Raw genomic sequence first — 16,845 nt, 5'->3', positions numbered from 1 at the left:
CAGGACAGGGTCTTTAATTAAATTAATTGCCGGCAACATTGTAAAAATGCTGATGGGGTCATAAACAGCAGCGTTGGCAATGCCATTTATCACCCTGAGGACTCAGACTCGCCAGGGGCCACACCTGGGCTGTGAGAAGATTGGCAGGTAAGGAGCTGCCCCGTGTATCAGCCCCACCCCCTGGACTGGGGACAGGGGTGGACACAGGCTGCAGCCACCATGGGCATCTGCAACCCAATGGGGCCCAAGGCCACTATCAGGAGGGCTGATCAGAGCCTCTCTAGATGGCTAGCTCCTGCCTCCACCTTCCTGGTACCAGGGTGCATTTGTGAAACACGCTGGCACCACTCTTAGCCTATAAGTTTACCTGGCAAGGGGTGAAAATGAGGGTGCTTTGGAAGCTGGGACTGGAAGCTGGGAGCCATCTTCCAGTCAACAGGGCCTTGCAGTTCCCCATGATCCACCAGCCATCTGAGAAACTAGTCTAGCTCTGCCCCTGATTGCTGTGTGGCCCCGAGCAGATGCTTCCCCTCTCTGAGCTGGTTTCCTCATTCGGAAGACAGGAGTACCCCTTCCCCACCTGCCTGCCTTGCCTGTGTTCCGAGCTCCTTCCTGGCCCCCCTCCCAGGGTCTCGCATCCTGCAAGGAACTGTTCCAGGAATTCTTTTATGTCTCTTTCAGCTGGGGCTGCCACAGGTCCTGGCAGGGCTTAGAGCCTACATGCCAGTCTTACACAAGTGGTGACGAGGGGGCTGGGCCAACTGCCTGGCTACCTCTGCCAAATGAGAAGTGCAGGAGGCCACACCTCCACCTCCACACCCACACAAGCACATGCACATATACGCATGCGCACACAGACATAACACACCGCCGCCACCACCCAAACCAGAAGTATGTCCACAGCCATGCACACCACACCAGCGAGATACAAAGCAGGAAAAAGGCTTCCTTCCTTCCTTCCTTGTTCTCCCTGGGCTCTGTGACCACATAATTACCCTGGATTCCATTCTATTTAATTGCAGCTTATTAAATTCTAACCAGCCAATTATCAGCCACAATTACAGCTTAATTCGGGGACACAATAGCTATTTTATCGTTTGTTAATCAAATGCTTATTTAGACCTCAGCTTTATTAACTATTTCTCTGGCCTGAGGCAAGTCCCTCTGTAGGAAGGGGGTCTTGGGTGGGGTCCCAGGAGCCTGTCCTCCCATCACAGCCTTTCTCCTGGGGAGTTTCCCAGTCCCCGTTGCTGGTGGCTTTGGAGACTCAGCAATGGCAGAAGTGTCAGAGACATATGGGAGCCGGATGTGGACTGGGAAACGCAGTCTGTGTGTTGGTGCATTTAGAGCATGTGTATAGGCCAGGCCCTGTGTGGGTGCTGGGCCCACAGCAGTGAACAGACAAACAGGGCCCCCACTGTTGTGACACTTTTTAGGAGAAAAGGAGAACTTTTAAAAAGCAGAGTGAAACTAGGGTGGGAAAGTGATGGAGGCTAGGGGGTTAGTTCAGACATGGCCTGTGGTGGGACCTCAGAGAGAGTTCTCTCTGAGCTGGCATTGGCATGAAGACTGAGGGACTAGGGAGAGGCAGCCATGAGGAGAGCCAGGGGCAGTGAGTTGCAGGCCGAGGAAAGAGCAAATGCAAAGGTCCTGTGGTGGGATAAAGCTGGAGGATTTGGAAAACAAAGGGTTAATGTAGGTAGGCCAGACCAGAGACTGAGCCAGGAAACCCCCAGGTTGCCCACCTGGTGTCTGGCCCTGGCTCTTTGGCCAAGGTCCCTCCACTGCTGGTGGGTCACACAACCTTCAGCTGGGAACCTCATGTTCCCCATCTGAAAAGCCAGATGTGTATAGAAGGAACTGAGCACAGCTGCCAGGTAATATACCCGGTCTGTGGTGGCTGGGGGGGGCAATGTGGCCCAACCATGTACCCCAGTGGTGTGCCCACCCTCTAAGCTGGTGAGGTGACACTGTCCCCACCCTGCCTGCTTTGTCCTTTGTGAACACCCATCTGTGTGTCCGCCTTGTGCCACCTGTGCCTGTCCCTGTGACCAGGCCCCTGGAGCCCATTGGTGAAGAGGGTGACTTTCCTCTGATCTTGGGGAGGTGGCTGCTGCTTCTGTGACATTCTCGTGCACGTGTCACCATGGAAACCAGAGTGCTGCATACACACGTATGTGCATGAATACAGGTTGGGGAAACAGCCCTCCCTTTTGAGGGACACTGGGAGGGGCTGTCGGCCCCACCCTGGTCATTGCACCTCCTGCATGTTCCTAGATGGAAAAGACCATCATTGATCCCTCTTCATTTATTCAGCACACGCTGAGCCTGGACTCTGATCTGTCCCTGTCTTTTGGGGCATTTGTGCTGTTGGGAGCAATGGGCAGGGGACAGAAGGTGGAGGGACCCTGGAAGGTGGATGCAGGCCCTGGGAAGGAGGCGGAGTTGTGTATTCCTGACCCCACCTTGGCCTGTGCAGGACTGGCTCCCCTTGTACCATCTTACAAAGGAGGAAACACAAAGGCTCTGGAAATGGGTGGTTTGCACAGGGGTCTGGAGCTGGACCCCAAGAGACCAAAGAAGTGACTGGTGGGCAGCACAGAGGAGTTTGAAAGAATTGCAGCACCCCAGCTTCACCTCTAAGCACGTGTTGCCACCTAGGATCTCGTAGCTCTTGATGGGCCCCTCCCCAGATCTGCAGCCTCTAGCTGTGTTAGGAGTCTGGATTCCAGCCCAGTCACAGAACTTCCCTCTTGTACTCTTCCTCTACCCCTCCAGTCCCCTCCTCTCTCTCTTCTCCTCTTCCCTCCCCTCTTCTCTCCTCTCCCCCGTGCATATCAGAGCCTCCTAGTACAGCACCCGCATTACAGAACTGCCCATGTTTAAATAATAATAACTTATGCAGCCATCTCAGGCCACAGTGGTAGCAGAGTGCAGATCTTGCTTCCCATCTGTGGCTGCAGACCTGGGCTGGGCCATGCTGGGCCCCTGCACCCAATTGTCCCTCGCTGCAGTATTTTGTGACTTCTGCCTCATCTGCCTCTCCTGGAGACTGCACTCCCCACAGCAAAGTCTCCGCCTCCCCAAGGTCTGTGCTGGCCATTTCAAGGACTCACCTTCCCAATGAATTGTTCGATTCATTGATTAATCGGAAGGTGGTCTAGCTGAGTCTGGGGCAAATGAGAATTTGTGCTTTCTGCATCCAGCCCTTTATTTCTGGGTTATGATGGTGTTCTAGGGAATAAGGTTCAACAAACAAGTCTCTGGGCCTTGCTGTATGTCTGACACCAGCCAGGCCCTGGGGATCGGTAGGAGAGATGGATGCTTAGTTTCTGCTCACAAGGCTGTGACTGAAGGGACACACCCATAAATGGTGGCAGAATAATTTCCACTAGAGGCTCTGGAAACTCAGAGGAAGTATAGCCATGACAGTGTGGTGGTCAAGAAGGCTTTCTGGAGGAGGTGGTATTTAGGAAAGACATAGGATTAGAGGAAGTCAGCCAGACCAGTAGGCAATGAGCAAGTGGATGAGAGCAATGAAAGGATCTAAATTCCAACTAGCTTCAGCCAAAACAAGAATCTCTTGGCTCATGTGGCTGGGATCCAGGGGGCCTTCAGGTCTGGCGAATCTCAGGCCTCCACTGAAAGCGGGGAGTCAGCTTCTCTCTGCCCTTGCTTGTCACATTCTCCAGGCTCCTGCTGTGCACCCTGAGCAGCCTCCTCTTGCATCTGCTCTCACCCTGGCTCAGCAGGTGTAGGATGGCCCCTCTCCTGCTGGTGGCCCCAGCACTCCACTCTATCCATGGCTTCAAGCCCAGAAGAAGGATTCTTTTTTCCCATGGTCCAGCCAAGATCCTGGAGTCCTGTCTCTTCCAACAGGGGGGACCTGCATGTCACATGTCTGTATGAGAGCAAGGCCTTGGGGGCTTCTGTGGGAAAGGGAGCATACCGACCAGGGACCAAGGGTGGTCAGCCCACCTAGACCCCCAAGGGGTGGCCCACTTCGAAAGAAGGTGGGTACGGTAAGCTGTGCTGTGCATGGAGGCAGACCCTGTCACAGTGTGTGAAAGCCATTAGGGAATATCAGAGTCAAGATGTCACAGGAATAGAGGGAGTTCCTAGAGGTGAGGCCAGGCAAGGGCATGATACACTGCCTGTGGCACTTTCCTGTACAGCTTGTGTCACCTGTTGAACTAGACACCCAATCCCAAGCAGACCACCAAGTGCAAATCTTCATGGAGAGACTGCCTTGAAGCTTACCCGACAGGCCAGGGGCACAGCACCTGGGTGAGGGCACAACACTGGGCTGGCAGCCAGGAATATTCAAGGTAGAGAATGACAGAGACCGCCATGTTCCAGCCCCCTCCCCTGCTTCTTTCAAGTCTGAACATTTTTCAAAGAAGCAGAAAAAGGAGCTTTCCATCCAGCCCTTGCTAGGCTTCTGGCAGGCCGGTGGGATCATGAGAGGAACAGATGGCAGGTGTGGGCTGCCAGGGGTGTGGTCTGCCCTGGGGAAGAGGCCCTCACCTCTGCTGGCTGTGGGAGGCCAGGTGACACCCTGCCCCCAGCCCTCCTACCCTGCTTCCAGGGACAGGGGCCTCGCTCAGTGAATATGAGTTCATTAAAAGCTTGATTAATCACACCTCATATTTTCATGGTGCTTTTAAAAATAAAACATTTGAAAGCATGTTCACACCTACCCTGGGCCTCTGAGTTACACAGGCAGCTCTTCTCAGACTGCAGGTGAGGAAGGAGGTGGGGGAGGTTCAGCCTCAAAGAGCAGCGTGTCTGGGTATGGCTGGAAGCAGCCTGGAGTGAGCGGCCTTATCCTGCCCTGGGCTGCCTCTGCTCACTTTGCCCCCTCTCTAGATTTTCCCTTAGACAGATCTTCCTGGTCTCTAAGGAAAATACTAAGGCATCCCTCAGTCACTCAACAAACACACCCTCAACATTCAGGCCCAACCCAGGCTCCTGCCCTATGTGAGTTCATGGTGTTGTTGAGAGAGGCAACACTGGTACCAAAGTTGGTGGAAGTCCTGGAAGGAGGCTTGGGAGCCAGGTCAGTTACCTGGGTGAGTGAGAGTGTGGATTCAGGAAGATCTCCCAGAGGAGGCCGTGCCTTTGCTGATGCTCCGCAGGTGGGGCAGGCCCATCACCAACCATTGTGCTAGACGCCTACAGCAGCTTCCCCATCTATCTACCCACTGCCTTTCACAAGGCCCTGAACACAGCCCCCAGTGGGTCCCCAGGAGCCTGGCAAGGGAATCTCACACCCTTTCTCCACCCGGAGAGTCCCTAAGGGCTTGCCCCTTGTGCTTCCCTGACTGGGAGCCTCCACTGACTCCCGCTGCTCTGGCCACGCCTGCCTGGCCCCAGACAAGCCAGCTGCTTCCTGCCTCGGGGCATCACTGTTCCTATCTCCCACAACACTCTTCCACCTGGCCTTGCTGTCCCGGAGCTGCTCAGATGTTCCTTCCTGAGCCTCTCCCCTCTGGAGCCCTCTCACCACCCATCCCCTTTCTGAAACATCTTCCTTTCACCGGTCCATGTTACCCTTGTCTGCACGTTGTTTCCCTGAGCTTTTGAGAGCCGGCCTCTGTCAGTCTCGCTCACTGTTTCTCAGTGCCCAGAACACTTTCTGGCGCACAGCAGGTGCTCAATAAGTATTTGTCAGATGCACTTCAGGTCATGAGAGAACAGGATGTGTGTTCTAGGCCCAGCTCTCACCAGGGTCCCCACATTGGGGTCTCTTTCTTGTCTCTTTGTGTCTGGCTCTCTGGCCTTGTCTGCTTTCCTTTCCTTTGACAGCTGCCACCACTTAGGCCTCCAGCCTCCCTACACATATGTGTGCCTGCTTGCATGCACAACTCCCCTCTTTCTGTGTCCCTAAGAAGCCACTAGGAGTGGGACTGCTAGGACTGCTGCTCTCACCCTTGCTGAGATGCCTCGCCCCATTGACATGGGCAACCAGGTTACCCTGAAAGCAGCAGGGTCAGCTGACCAGCCAAAGAGCTCACTGCAGTGGTTCTCATTTCAGGACCCGCAGTATCTCTGCAGGCCATCCACAGTTTCCAGTGGCCAAACATGAAGTGGGATCTCATAAATGAAAGAAGACTTCTGAGCTCTAAGAGGGCAGCTAGGTGACACTGTGAGTGTGTGGGAAGCCTTGACTGAAGCATGGTAGAAGGAGCCCCTGGGAAACCAGGGCTGTGCCAGGTTCAGGACATAGCAAGGCCTGAACCCTGTACCCGCCCACTCTCCTGCAGCCCCAGGAGCCACCTGCGACCCAGGTGTTCCTATCCTGGCAGAATGTTCCTCCTACAGCTGTACCCTCTAAAGCCTCCAAATCCTCAACCATAAGCACCCCACTCCCAGTCGCCAGTTGCCAGCACCTGCACCAAGCAGGTGGCAGGGACCAAGAATGAGCAGGGAGGGGCAGTCAGGTGATGGCGCAGAAGCCTTGGCCACCCACTTGCTTGTCCTGTGCTAAGCTGCAGGACCAGTGAAGGCATCCCCCAGGTACAGAGAGGGTGAGGTGAGATGTGTGTGAGACAGGATGTGTGGGCTGGGGAGATGGCTCAGTGGAATACACGCTTCCCTGGCAAGTGCAAGGGCCTGAGTTCAATACCCGGTTACACACACACACACACACACACACACACACACACGAGAGAGAGAGAGAGATGGGATGTGTGTGAGATGGGTGTTCAATTAGAGAAGAGTATGAGAGGTGAGATGCTAGTGTCTCAGAATTATCAGTGGGGTTTCTGCAGGGTTGACTGATGCCAGGACTGAAGGCTCAGCCAGAGGTACCTCCTGAGTCAATTCTGGGAGCAGGGAAGACAAGTGACATAGAAGAAGCAGGCCTAGCATGGGGAATAGGAAATGGTGGAGGCCGGCACTAGAGGGCTCTCATGCTATGTGACAAGGATCTTGGAGCATTTGACTCTGAGCATGCACTGGTTGGTGGTGTCTTTGCTAAACAAGTGTCATGCAGAAGAGGAAGAATGCTTGCTGTTGTGGCCTGCAACACAGCAGAGAGAGACTCTGGGCTCATAATGGGTCTTACTCTAGGTGAGAGGTCTAAGTGGGACATTGTGGAGAAGGGAAAGATCACAAGTGGTGACCATAGGGAAGAGGTCACATCATGAGTTCAGGGAGCTAGAGGGCTGGGGAGTGAGCTCTGACTGCCCAGGCTGGCACCCTATAATCTCTAGAGGACATCCAGGATGGCCTGAATTTACATCCCTCCTCCCCAGGGCCTTAGAATGTCCTTGCTGGAGGGCATAGCCACAGCCTAGAGGGTATCCCCTGGGGCCACCCAATAAATGTCCCCCAAGGTGGGGGTGGGCACACCAGCCTGGCGTGACGGAGGCCCTGGAGAAGTGAGCTATGTCCCTTATTGGTCACAGTACATTTATTTTTCATTAGCAGTTAAATGCAGACATGAGGGATTGTGCTGGGTTCAGCGGGCGGCTGACGTGAGCAGGGCTTGGCACAGTGATCGATCGGGAGATTGCAGAATCTGGAGAATCACGCGCCACTCCCCGCCCCACATACCCAGCCAGGGATCCCTGTGCACAGGGCAAGAGGCAGGCTCAGCCATCACCACAAGCTTGTTTATTACAGAGTTTGGTGGAAGAGATACAGACATGCTCTGGGGTGTTTTCCATGTTGCTTGTCCCTTACCCCTGCAGCCCCTGCTCTGAGGCCCAGCATTGACAGTGTTCTCTGCAGCCCTGGCATCCACCAAGATGCTATGGCTGGTTCTGGTCTATGCCTACAGAGGTCACCTGGCCTGCCAGCCCCTGCTGTCCTCCCACACACCAGAGCCATCCTCACAAGCCCCACTCCCTGTCATTCATTCTCCAGCCCTTGTGGGGCCTGATGGACCTAGGACACGGTCCACATAGTCAACAGCCAGACTCAGCCCTGCCCTCCCTGGGCCCACCACCTGGGTCAAGGGCTAGGCAGTAGCTGCTGAGGGACAGTAGAAAGAGACTCGGATTCCCAATCTGGAAAGAGTCTAGATGGCTTCTCCATTCTGCTGCATCCCCCACTTCCTGGGCCTTAAGCCTACTAAGCAAAGGGTAGTTCAGGTCTGTGGGTCTGGGATAATGACCTTTGTATTCACCAACTGCACATGTGGTTGGTGTTCATTATGGAGCTGCAGGAACATGGGAGGAGATACTTGCCAAGAGAGGTCACAAGAGGGAGAGGGCACAGTCAGGACACATTGTAGAGAAAAGAGACAGACAGGTGGGGGGACAGGAGAGTCAGGGTGCTGGAGGGGGACAGGCCCACCCTGCTGTGTCAGAGAAAGCCTGCTACACCCATTGTGCCTCAGAGGGAGGCAAGACACAGCTGTGGCCCTCCTCCGCTTAGTAAATTTCCCCCTGCCATCCTAAGGCAAGGCACCTGCCAGTTCTATATCTCAGTTTCCTTACTAGCCACCCCTGAAGAGCTGGCTGTGAGTTCAGCTGAAACCCCTGGTCTTGGCATCAGCTGAACTAAGTGCCTCATGTGCCTTTTCATTTCACCCTCAAAACCTGAGACGTGGGCACCATCTGTCTGCCCACTTTTCAGGTGAGGAAATAAGCTTTGGGTGTGATAGACTCCCTGGAAGTCACACCAAGGCCCTCGGCCTCAGCAGCACCCCTAGTTTGCTACCTGTTCACATGCTGCATGGATGGCCATGGGATACACATGCATGCTGTTAGGCTCCCGCTGGAGAGGGGAGCCACAGCTGTGGGTACTTGTTGGGAACAGTTGCAGAGATAGGAGATAGGCCTCTTCATTTAAAGCCATGGTGGGTTTTAGAATCCCACAGGAGGGTACAGTAGCTTACAGGCCAGCTGTGTGAGGTCCTCAGGATCCCCCCAGGCCCAGCCTGATCTCCATTTCACAGATTTCGATGTCAGTGATTTCCCAAGGTCAACACTCAACGCCCAGTAGCAGGAACAGAATGGGTTTTGTTTCCCTCTCTTTATGCCCAGAGGTCCCCATTAATTGTGGATGTACTTTGGTGGGGCACCACTGCAGCCCTGGGAAGGAGGCAGAACTGTGGGTGCCCCCACCCTGTCCCCACCCCTCTCAGGGGTCCTGCTGGTCGCAGATGAGCCAGACTGCTCTAGGGGCTTTACTTTCACCAGTGCCTCAGAGCCAATTACCTGTGTAATTAGAAACAAATGACTTGTGGGATGGTTGTGGGTTTTGGTTAAAATTAGAAGGAAACCCATATTCAGAGCTCCTTGAAGAGGTGGGAAGTGGCCCAGGTCCCCAGGACTCCCAGACACACAGTGGCTTCCACCCTGCTGTCTACCCCTTTCCCCAGAAGCCCCTGCCCTACACGCAGCACCCCTGGGCCTTTGATTTCACTGCCCAGCACCTTCCATGGCCACTCCTTTCCTTCAATCACTGCATTTTCTGAGCACCTGCTATATGCAAGCACCAACCAGAAGTGGGTGCCTGGAAGCAGCCCCAGGCCAGGGAGCCAGATGAAGAGACTCCATCCCAAACCGCCCCCTCTCCTGCCAAGATCTTCACCTGCCTCCAGGTTTCCCTTCAACTTCCCAGGTCTGTGGCCTGCTTCACCAGAATCCTGAACTTCTACGAGGGAAATAATAAACCTTCATGGTTGCCGTGTGTGCAGGACATTCTAAGCTTGGAGACTTCTACCCTAGAGTCACTGTGTCTCATCAGTTTGCAGAAGTGTGAAGGCTGTTGGTTCCCTGTTGTGCAGAGGATGCTGAGGCTCAGAGAAGGTGTCCAGGGGCCTGAGTTTGCCCAGATGGGAAGTGGCTGAGCCTGCACTCACTCTTCTCCAGCCCCCTTCCATGCTGGGGTCTTTGATGCTTAGGGGAGCCCCCAAAGAGGGCCTAGCTTACTTTCCCCTTTGTTTTTGCTATAGGTGCCCAGCAGAGTGCCACAGTGGCCAACCCAGTGCCTGGTGCCAACCCAGACCTGCTTCCCCACTTCCTGGTAGAGCCGGAGGATGTGTACATTGTCAAGAACAAGCCAGTGCTGCTGGTATGCAAGGCCATGCCTGCCACACAGATCTTCTTCAAGTGCAATGGCGAGTGGGTGCGCCAGGTGGACCACGTGATCGAGCGCAGCACCGATGGGAGCAGTGGTAAGGCCGGCTTGGTTAGCTGCTAAGGCAGCAGAGGGGAAGTGAGGCTCGGGCCTGCCAGGGACCCAGACTTCACACCTATGAGCAGCAAGGCCCAGATGGAACCAGCACTGTGTCATTCGCTCCCATGGCACTAGCCAGGATTCCCAGGCCTGGGACCCCATTTGTAGACACAGAGGCCTTCCCAGGGGAGACCTTCATCTCACCAGCCAGTTAAGGGAGCAAGAGGGAGGTCCCTCTCAAAATGCCCTAGTATTTCACAGCAAGAGTTGCCAAGGTGAGCCAAGCTGGACTGGGCAAGACCTAGAGCAGCCTGGTGAGAGGAACCAGCACAGAAAGTTGGAGGGAGGGAGTCTCAGATGATCGGAACTCACGGACTTCATATTCTGTGATTGATTTCTACAAGGGTTTGCTTATTCATGCATGCATGCATTCACATATTCTCTGAACACCTACCCCTGATGGGAGCACAGCCCCAGAGAGGCAGATAAGGGGGTGACTTCTCAGGGAGAGGAAAGCAAGATTGAGGCTGCTCAAGGCACACAGGGAGGATCTTCAGGGGAGGTAAACTGAGAGAGAAGTAAGGATTAGCCAGGGAGGGAAGACGGGAGAAACACTCCAGGCAGGGGACACAGCACAAGCAAAGCAAAGACAGGTGACCAGCACACTGGTCAGGGCTAGCAGGGAGGGTTCTGGATGTTCAGGAGGACTAAAATGATGTCACTGTCCTTGAGGTTCCAGACTGTAGAGTTCTGTAGCCAGATCTGTGGGTGATACTTGGGGGTTGCTGACCAGAGGAAGAGAGCCAGAAACACAAGGAGAGGGAACCAGCAGGACTCAACTGAGAGGCACAGGGTGTGTGGGCCAGCAGGCAGACCCAGGTGCCCTATGCACAGGACACTGCTTTCCTCCACTGCCAGTGCTGGCCTAGGCCACAGGTGGCTTGGGAAAAAGGATTGGATAAAGAGCCCACATTTGGTTTCCATTGCTCTCCAAGAGAAGGACCACCAGATAGGCAGAAACTGACAAAGACCTGTCTATACCCTGCCACTTTGCAAAACACCCCACATGTAAAAAACCCACTTGGGTTGAGTCGCAAGCCCTTTTCCAACAAGCCCCAGCCAGCCTGGAACACCCAGTGTACATCCCCTGCAGGACATGCAGGCTATTGAGGCCTGCCAGACAGCTGGAGACAACCAGGCAGTGCCTAGGATTCAGGCTAACGCCAGGTGCACGCAGGGACCCCAGGCCCAGCAGTCAGCAGGTGGGTATCCCAGGAAAGATTCCTACAGAAGAGATAATGTACAATCTGAGGTCTGAAAGAGTACCTTAAAGAGGGGCCTGCCAGATAGTTCAGCAGATTGAAGTGCCTACTTAGGCAGATGCAAGAACCAGGGTTCAATCCGTGGTGTGCCATGCGGCCCTGTCCCCGGGGTGTGCTGAGGCAGCGATTGAGACTGAATGTGGTGGTGTGCACCTATAATCCTAGTACTTGGGAGGCTGAAAACAGGAGGATCACTATGAGTCTGATCTGTGTAGTGAGACCCTGTAGACCTTATACTAAATACACTGAAAAAATAAATAGGAGAGTAACTTAAAGAATAATTCCCCAACCAGGAAACACCAGGCCCTTGGGATGGCTCAGATTTGGGGTGGGAAAGTGCCCTGGGAACAAGTGGATGCCCAGAGAGGGCTGTGTCACAGTAGTTCCATGAGAAGATCATGCAGGGCCACAGTAGTGAGGCCATGGCTGGGAAGAATTGTTTAAAATCTCTTGCAATAATCTGAGTGTGAACTGAGAAGCCTTGAGCTTAGTGTATCATTTAGCACTCAGAACTAACCTGGTATTTTGCACATTGGATGAGACCTTGACTATGACCTGTTTAGGGACTCAGAAGGGTTCCAACCAGGTCTCTTGGTGTATGGAAGACACCCCTACCCTTCTCTGCTAGGGTTTGGATAGAGGTGGGCTAGCCTCCCACCCCCAAGTGTCAGCTCACCAACAGGAGTCCCAAATGACCAGAAGACCTGGATTTCCCTGCCACCTGTCTGGGGTAGTAGTTCCTGGCAGGCCTCTGTGCCCTCCGCTGTCCTCACCTAATGTATGCCTGCTGGTTGCTGCCTCATGCCTGCAGAGCTCAGGTGTTCATTGCTACCAGCTTAGGTACTAGGAATGCAAGCTCTGTGGCTCTCATGGCAGGTGATCCAGCAATGCCTCCCATCCTGAGGAGCAAGCAAGCTAGAGCTTTAGTGATCAATGTAGTCTGGGACAGTTTTGGCACCTATAGCACCTCCCGGTATCACAGCCTTCTGTATATGCCCTCTGCAGAGTTGCCTGAGGTGTCTCCATGCATGAGAACAGTTTTAGGGCCCAAATGCCCCAGCAGGAGGATCCACTGTGAACCTCAGATAAGCCCCCCTACACACACACACACACACACACACACACACACACACACACTCTGTTGGAGATGAGAACCCTTGCACATTGCTGGAGGGAACCCTGAGATCTCATAGGCCAGTTGGAGTTCTCCGTGAGCCCTTTCCTGTCTTCCCACACTCTGCCTGGAGCCCAGCACCACTTTGTAGCATGAGTCCTCCCACTGCTGGGGCAGATCCTCCAGGGAAAAGACAGGTGAGGAGGAAGCTGCAGCCAGAAACCCACTTTGCTGCAGCTTCGAAGACCTGACCTGAACCTCAGGGGAAGCTCCAGTCCTTCCCTCATCTGACCAACACCCCCCACTGCCGTGACAAGGTCTCAGGTGTGTGGTTTGGCTGGGAGCCAAGCACTTGCTCGAATGAGCAGTCACTAAGCTGGTCCTGCATACAAATTGACTGTCCCCAGCCCACACCCCCAAGAGCTCCCATAACCTTGCTCCATTCAAGCCAAGCAGAGGAGCAGAGCTCATGGAGAACCACTCGTAACCGCAAAGACCCTCTCCTGGCCTGAACTTCCAACCTCAGGCCTCCTGTGACCAGTGTATCTGAGCGCTCATTGATCCCATTGATTTCCCAACCCAAAGCCATTGAGTGCTTGGAGACAAGGAAAAAGGCTTCCCTCGCATCCCCACAAACAGATGCCGTGGCAGTGGCACCTGGCAAGTGCACAGCCCAAAGCCCTGAACAAGAAATAGTCTGCGAGATAGCTGTGGCAGGGACCAGAGGTTCATCCAGCTCTGCAGCCCTGCCTTTTCACACTGGGGCTGGGAAAGTGGGGTAGACTCCCCCAGAAAGCAAATGCCCCTCACCTGCCTTCATTCCCCACTAGAGGAAGGGACTGAAGCTGGAAAATGCTAGAACCCAAGTCTGCTGTCACTGTAAAAGCCTCAGATTTGCAAAACTAAGCATTGTTGCATATTCAAAATGAACTAATTTTTTACTAGAAACACATTGAGGTGAGCTTCTAAACTTAGCCTCAGAGCCCCAGGCCAATACTCCATCTCCTAGAAACTCAGCATGTCTGCACCCCATGCCCCATGTGTGCCTTCATTGTTCACACATGAACACATGTCCCAGGTTGGCCAGCCTGGGGTTCCTCCTTCCTTTCTATCCCTCCTCAAAGCTAGCATTTCACATTTACCAGATAGGGGCACACACAGCTGTACCCACAAACTGCCTGGGACCAGGGACCAGGGACTGTCCAGGGACCACGCTGCTTAGTTACCAGCACAGCCCTTGCCATAGGATGAGTTAGGGAAACCCAACTCAAGCCTCAACCCTCCCAAGGCTTGTGGGACTCTAGTGAGAAGAGTTGACAGGATAGAAGAGGGAGAATGCTGTTGTCCCCAAACTGAACTGCCTGGGATGTGCATGAGGTTGCCAAGCCCCCCTCTCCTGCCCTTCTTCCACCACAGGGATGGAGAAGCCATGGATAGACTTCTCCACACAGGGAAGGGGAAGTACCTGGTTCAGGATGTGCTGGGGTCTCCTCCCCTGGCCCCCAAGGCAGAGAAGAGGATAAACAAAGAGAGCTGTCTCCTCTCAGTTCCTTCTCAGGCGCCTTAAGTCTCCATATGCTTCTCAGGTAGCTGGTTCCCAGGACCCTCTCCTATTCCATGGGCCCTGTGGGTCTCCCTTGGTTCTCAGCTCCTCTGCACACTGGAGACATGCACAGCAGGTACCATAGAGAGCAGGCCCCCAGGCAGAACATTATGGTGCCCAGAAGGGAGGAAGTAGCCTAGTAGTAACAATCTCAGCTGAAGGTGACACACTCTACTACTGGCCAAAGGGACAGGGGCAAGTGGCTGTAGTGCACAAGCTAGACAGACTCCATGAGGAAAGATCTGGGAAGGGGTCAGGAAAAGACACGTTAGAGAAATTAAGAGGGAAAACAGTCTCTCAGTCTGCCCAGCCCAGCCGGGCTGTGCTCCTCCTGCAAGGCAGCCCTAATTGAATTTCTCTGTTAACAATGGAAACACATTGGCTGCCTGGCCTCTCTCCCTCTTTCTGATAAGCCAATGACCTGAGGGAAATTGGGGTCAGGAGGAGGAGAAATTGGAAACAAACAGTCTTTTCTCACTCCTGGGGACACTGGTTTTGGCTGCAGCCCAGAGGAGGGGAAGAGGGATGTCATCTCTCTTCAGGCTTCTCAGAGCGGGCAGCCCTCCTGGCATACCCCACTACCTAGGGCTGGGTGTAGCAGACTGTCAGGAGCTGGGGCCCAGCAGAAAGGGGGTCTCACAGCCCACTCTCATTAGGGAGAGCAGGCCCTGGGTCCCTAATCACTGCCCAGCTTCCCCTCTGCTGGCCACCCCCCCACCTTCCTGTGTTTCTCCCTAAGAGATGGTTGCCCCCAGCCTGCCCCAGGGGGATCACAGAACCCTGGTCACACTTTGGACTCAGGTAGCCTTGCATGCCTAGGCAAGTTAGTGCTTTCTTACGTAGCTTTTTGTCTAGGTAGAAACAATACCACAAGAGTGGATCAAATGAGATAACACTCCCCACAGACAGGAAACCCTCATTAAATCCCAGTGGTCTGTTACCAGACTATACAAGGGGACAGCAATTGTGTTGTTCATAGCTGTTATCACCTGTTAAGATCTACCCACTGGCCCCCCAGAGAGGTGGGCAGACCCTTGCTCATGTGCTTGTGCCCACAAAGGCCCCAGAGCTCAGCAAGCCTGCCCTGTTATTTCTGCATGGGTCCTTAGAGGTGAGAACCTAGTGTCCACAGCTCCACCAGAAGCCCCCATAGGGATATTTCTGTCAGTGACTCCAGTAGGATGAGCCTTGGGTAACAGTAGAATGAATGGAAGTTAAAGAAACTACTCCTGGCCTCCAGGGGCTATAAATCAGCACCCTCTTGGGATAACCAGAGTGCCCTCCAAGCTAAGGGTTTTCTGTGTCCATTCTTCTGCTGTGAGTGGTACAGGGTATCATCCCTTTGGACGGGGAGGCTCACTGGTTTTCCCTGTGCTCCCAGGGCTGCCAGCCATGGAGGTCCGCATCAACGTCTCAAGGCAGCAGGTTGAGAAGGTGTTCGGGCTGGAGGAATACTGGTGCCAGTGCGTGGCATGGAGCTCCTCGGGCACCACCAAGAGTCAAAAGGCCTACATCCGCATTGCCTGTGAGTCCCAGCCCACTCCCCCAGAGTGTCACCAGGAGGGCAGAAAGCAGGCTTCTCAGAAGAAGGGGTCTGGTCAGAAAACTCCATTGTCCTGCCTTTACTGGGTAGAGGGGATCTGTAGGGACATTGCTAAACCTCTCCTGACTCCCCTGGGCACATGACACTTCCTCCTGCCATGCCCTGTGGCCCTGTATGACCAAGAAATAGAGCTGACCAGGCTGAGCAAGCACTCAGGTGAGAAGACACTATGGTTATTCTTCCAGATTTGCGCAAGAACTTTGAGCAGGAGCCGCCAGCCAAGGAGGTATCCCTGGAGCAGGGTATTGTGCTGCCTTGCCGTCCCCCAGAAGGCATTCCCCCAGCTGAGGTGAGAGGGGCTCCCATGCCTACTCCAGGTGACCAAAACTCCCACTTCTCTGGTCTACCTACCTGGGCCCCCACCTTCTCTTCTCCTCAGGGCTCACTCTGTGCTCCGGGCAGTGCCAGTGTGGGCTGGCTGTGCAGTCTTATGGCTTCTCCCCTAGGTGGAGTGGCTCCGGAACGAGGACCTGGTAGATCCATCTCTGGACCCCAATGTGTACATCACGCGGGAACACAGTCTGGTTGTGCGGCAGGCGCGCCTGGCTGACACAGCCAACTACACCTGTGTGGCCAAGAACATTGTTGCCCGTCGCCGTAGTGCCTCTGCTGCCGTCATCGTCTACGGTGGGTCCCAAGGCTCTCCAGTGGTAGGGAGAGGTACTGCGGTGCCACCATGGGAGTGATGTGTGGCTAGCAGAGTAGAGAAAGCCATGGAGCTAAGGCCAGGTAGACGTAACAGTGGCCTGACCAGGTACGACAAGGAAAGGGTTTGCATAAGACTTGGTGATGTCAGGGATGTGACTGGGCAGAGGGGTAGGACAGGTTGGCAGTCATCCGTGGGAAAGAAACATTGTACAGGAGACAAAGGGCTAAGATGGGGATCTAAGAACAAATCATGTCTGGTGCGCTTGAATCCCCAGAATGGGAAGTAGGGCCAAGTGGTTCCAGGCACACCAGGAGCCAGTAGAATAGGGTGTGGGAATTACCCTGTGAAAGGTTGGAGTCCGGGCTGGAGTTGCAGGTGAGCTCAGTTCCATTGGCTGCCCAAGCACCTGCCAGGAAAAAG

General features: G+C 54.3%; 1 protein-coding gene across 1 annotated transcript in view; it reads left to right on the top strand.

The window, feature by feature from the left end:
- Unc5a (unc-5 netrin receptor A) overlaps positions 1–16,845 on the top strand; it is a 62,467-nt gene that overhangs the window by 36,031 nt on the left and 9,591 nt on the right. The window contains exons 2-5 of the mRNA XM_004632289.1: positions 9,911–10,132; positions 15,555–15,698; positions 15,962–16,065; positions 16,223–16,403. Of these exons, the coding sequence (XP_004632346.1) occupies positions 9,911–10,132; positions 15,555–15,698; positions 15,962–16,065; positions 16,223–16,403 (651 nt within the window). The remainder of the gene's footprint in view (positions 1–9,910; positions 10,133–15,554; positions 15,699–15,961; positions 16,066–16,222; positions 16,404–16,845) is intronic.

This window comes from Octodon degus, unplaced genomic scaffold (genome assembly GCF_000260255.1).
Source record: "Octodon degus isolate 3935 unplaced genomic scaffold, OctDeg1.0 scaffold00048, whole genome shotgun sequence".
Classification (NCBI taxonomy): Eukaryota; Metazoa; Chordata; class Mammalia; order Rodentia; family Octodontidae; genus Octodon; species Octodon degus.
Note: the sequence above shows the minus strand (reverse complement) of the source record. Positions and strands in the feature narration are given on the sequence as shown.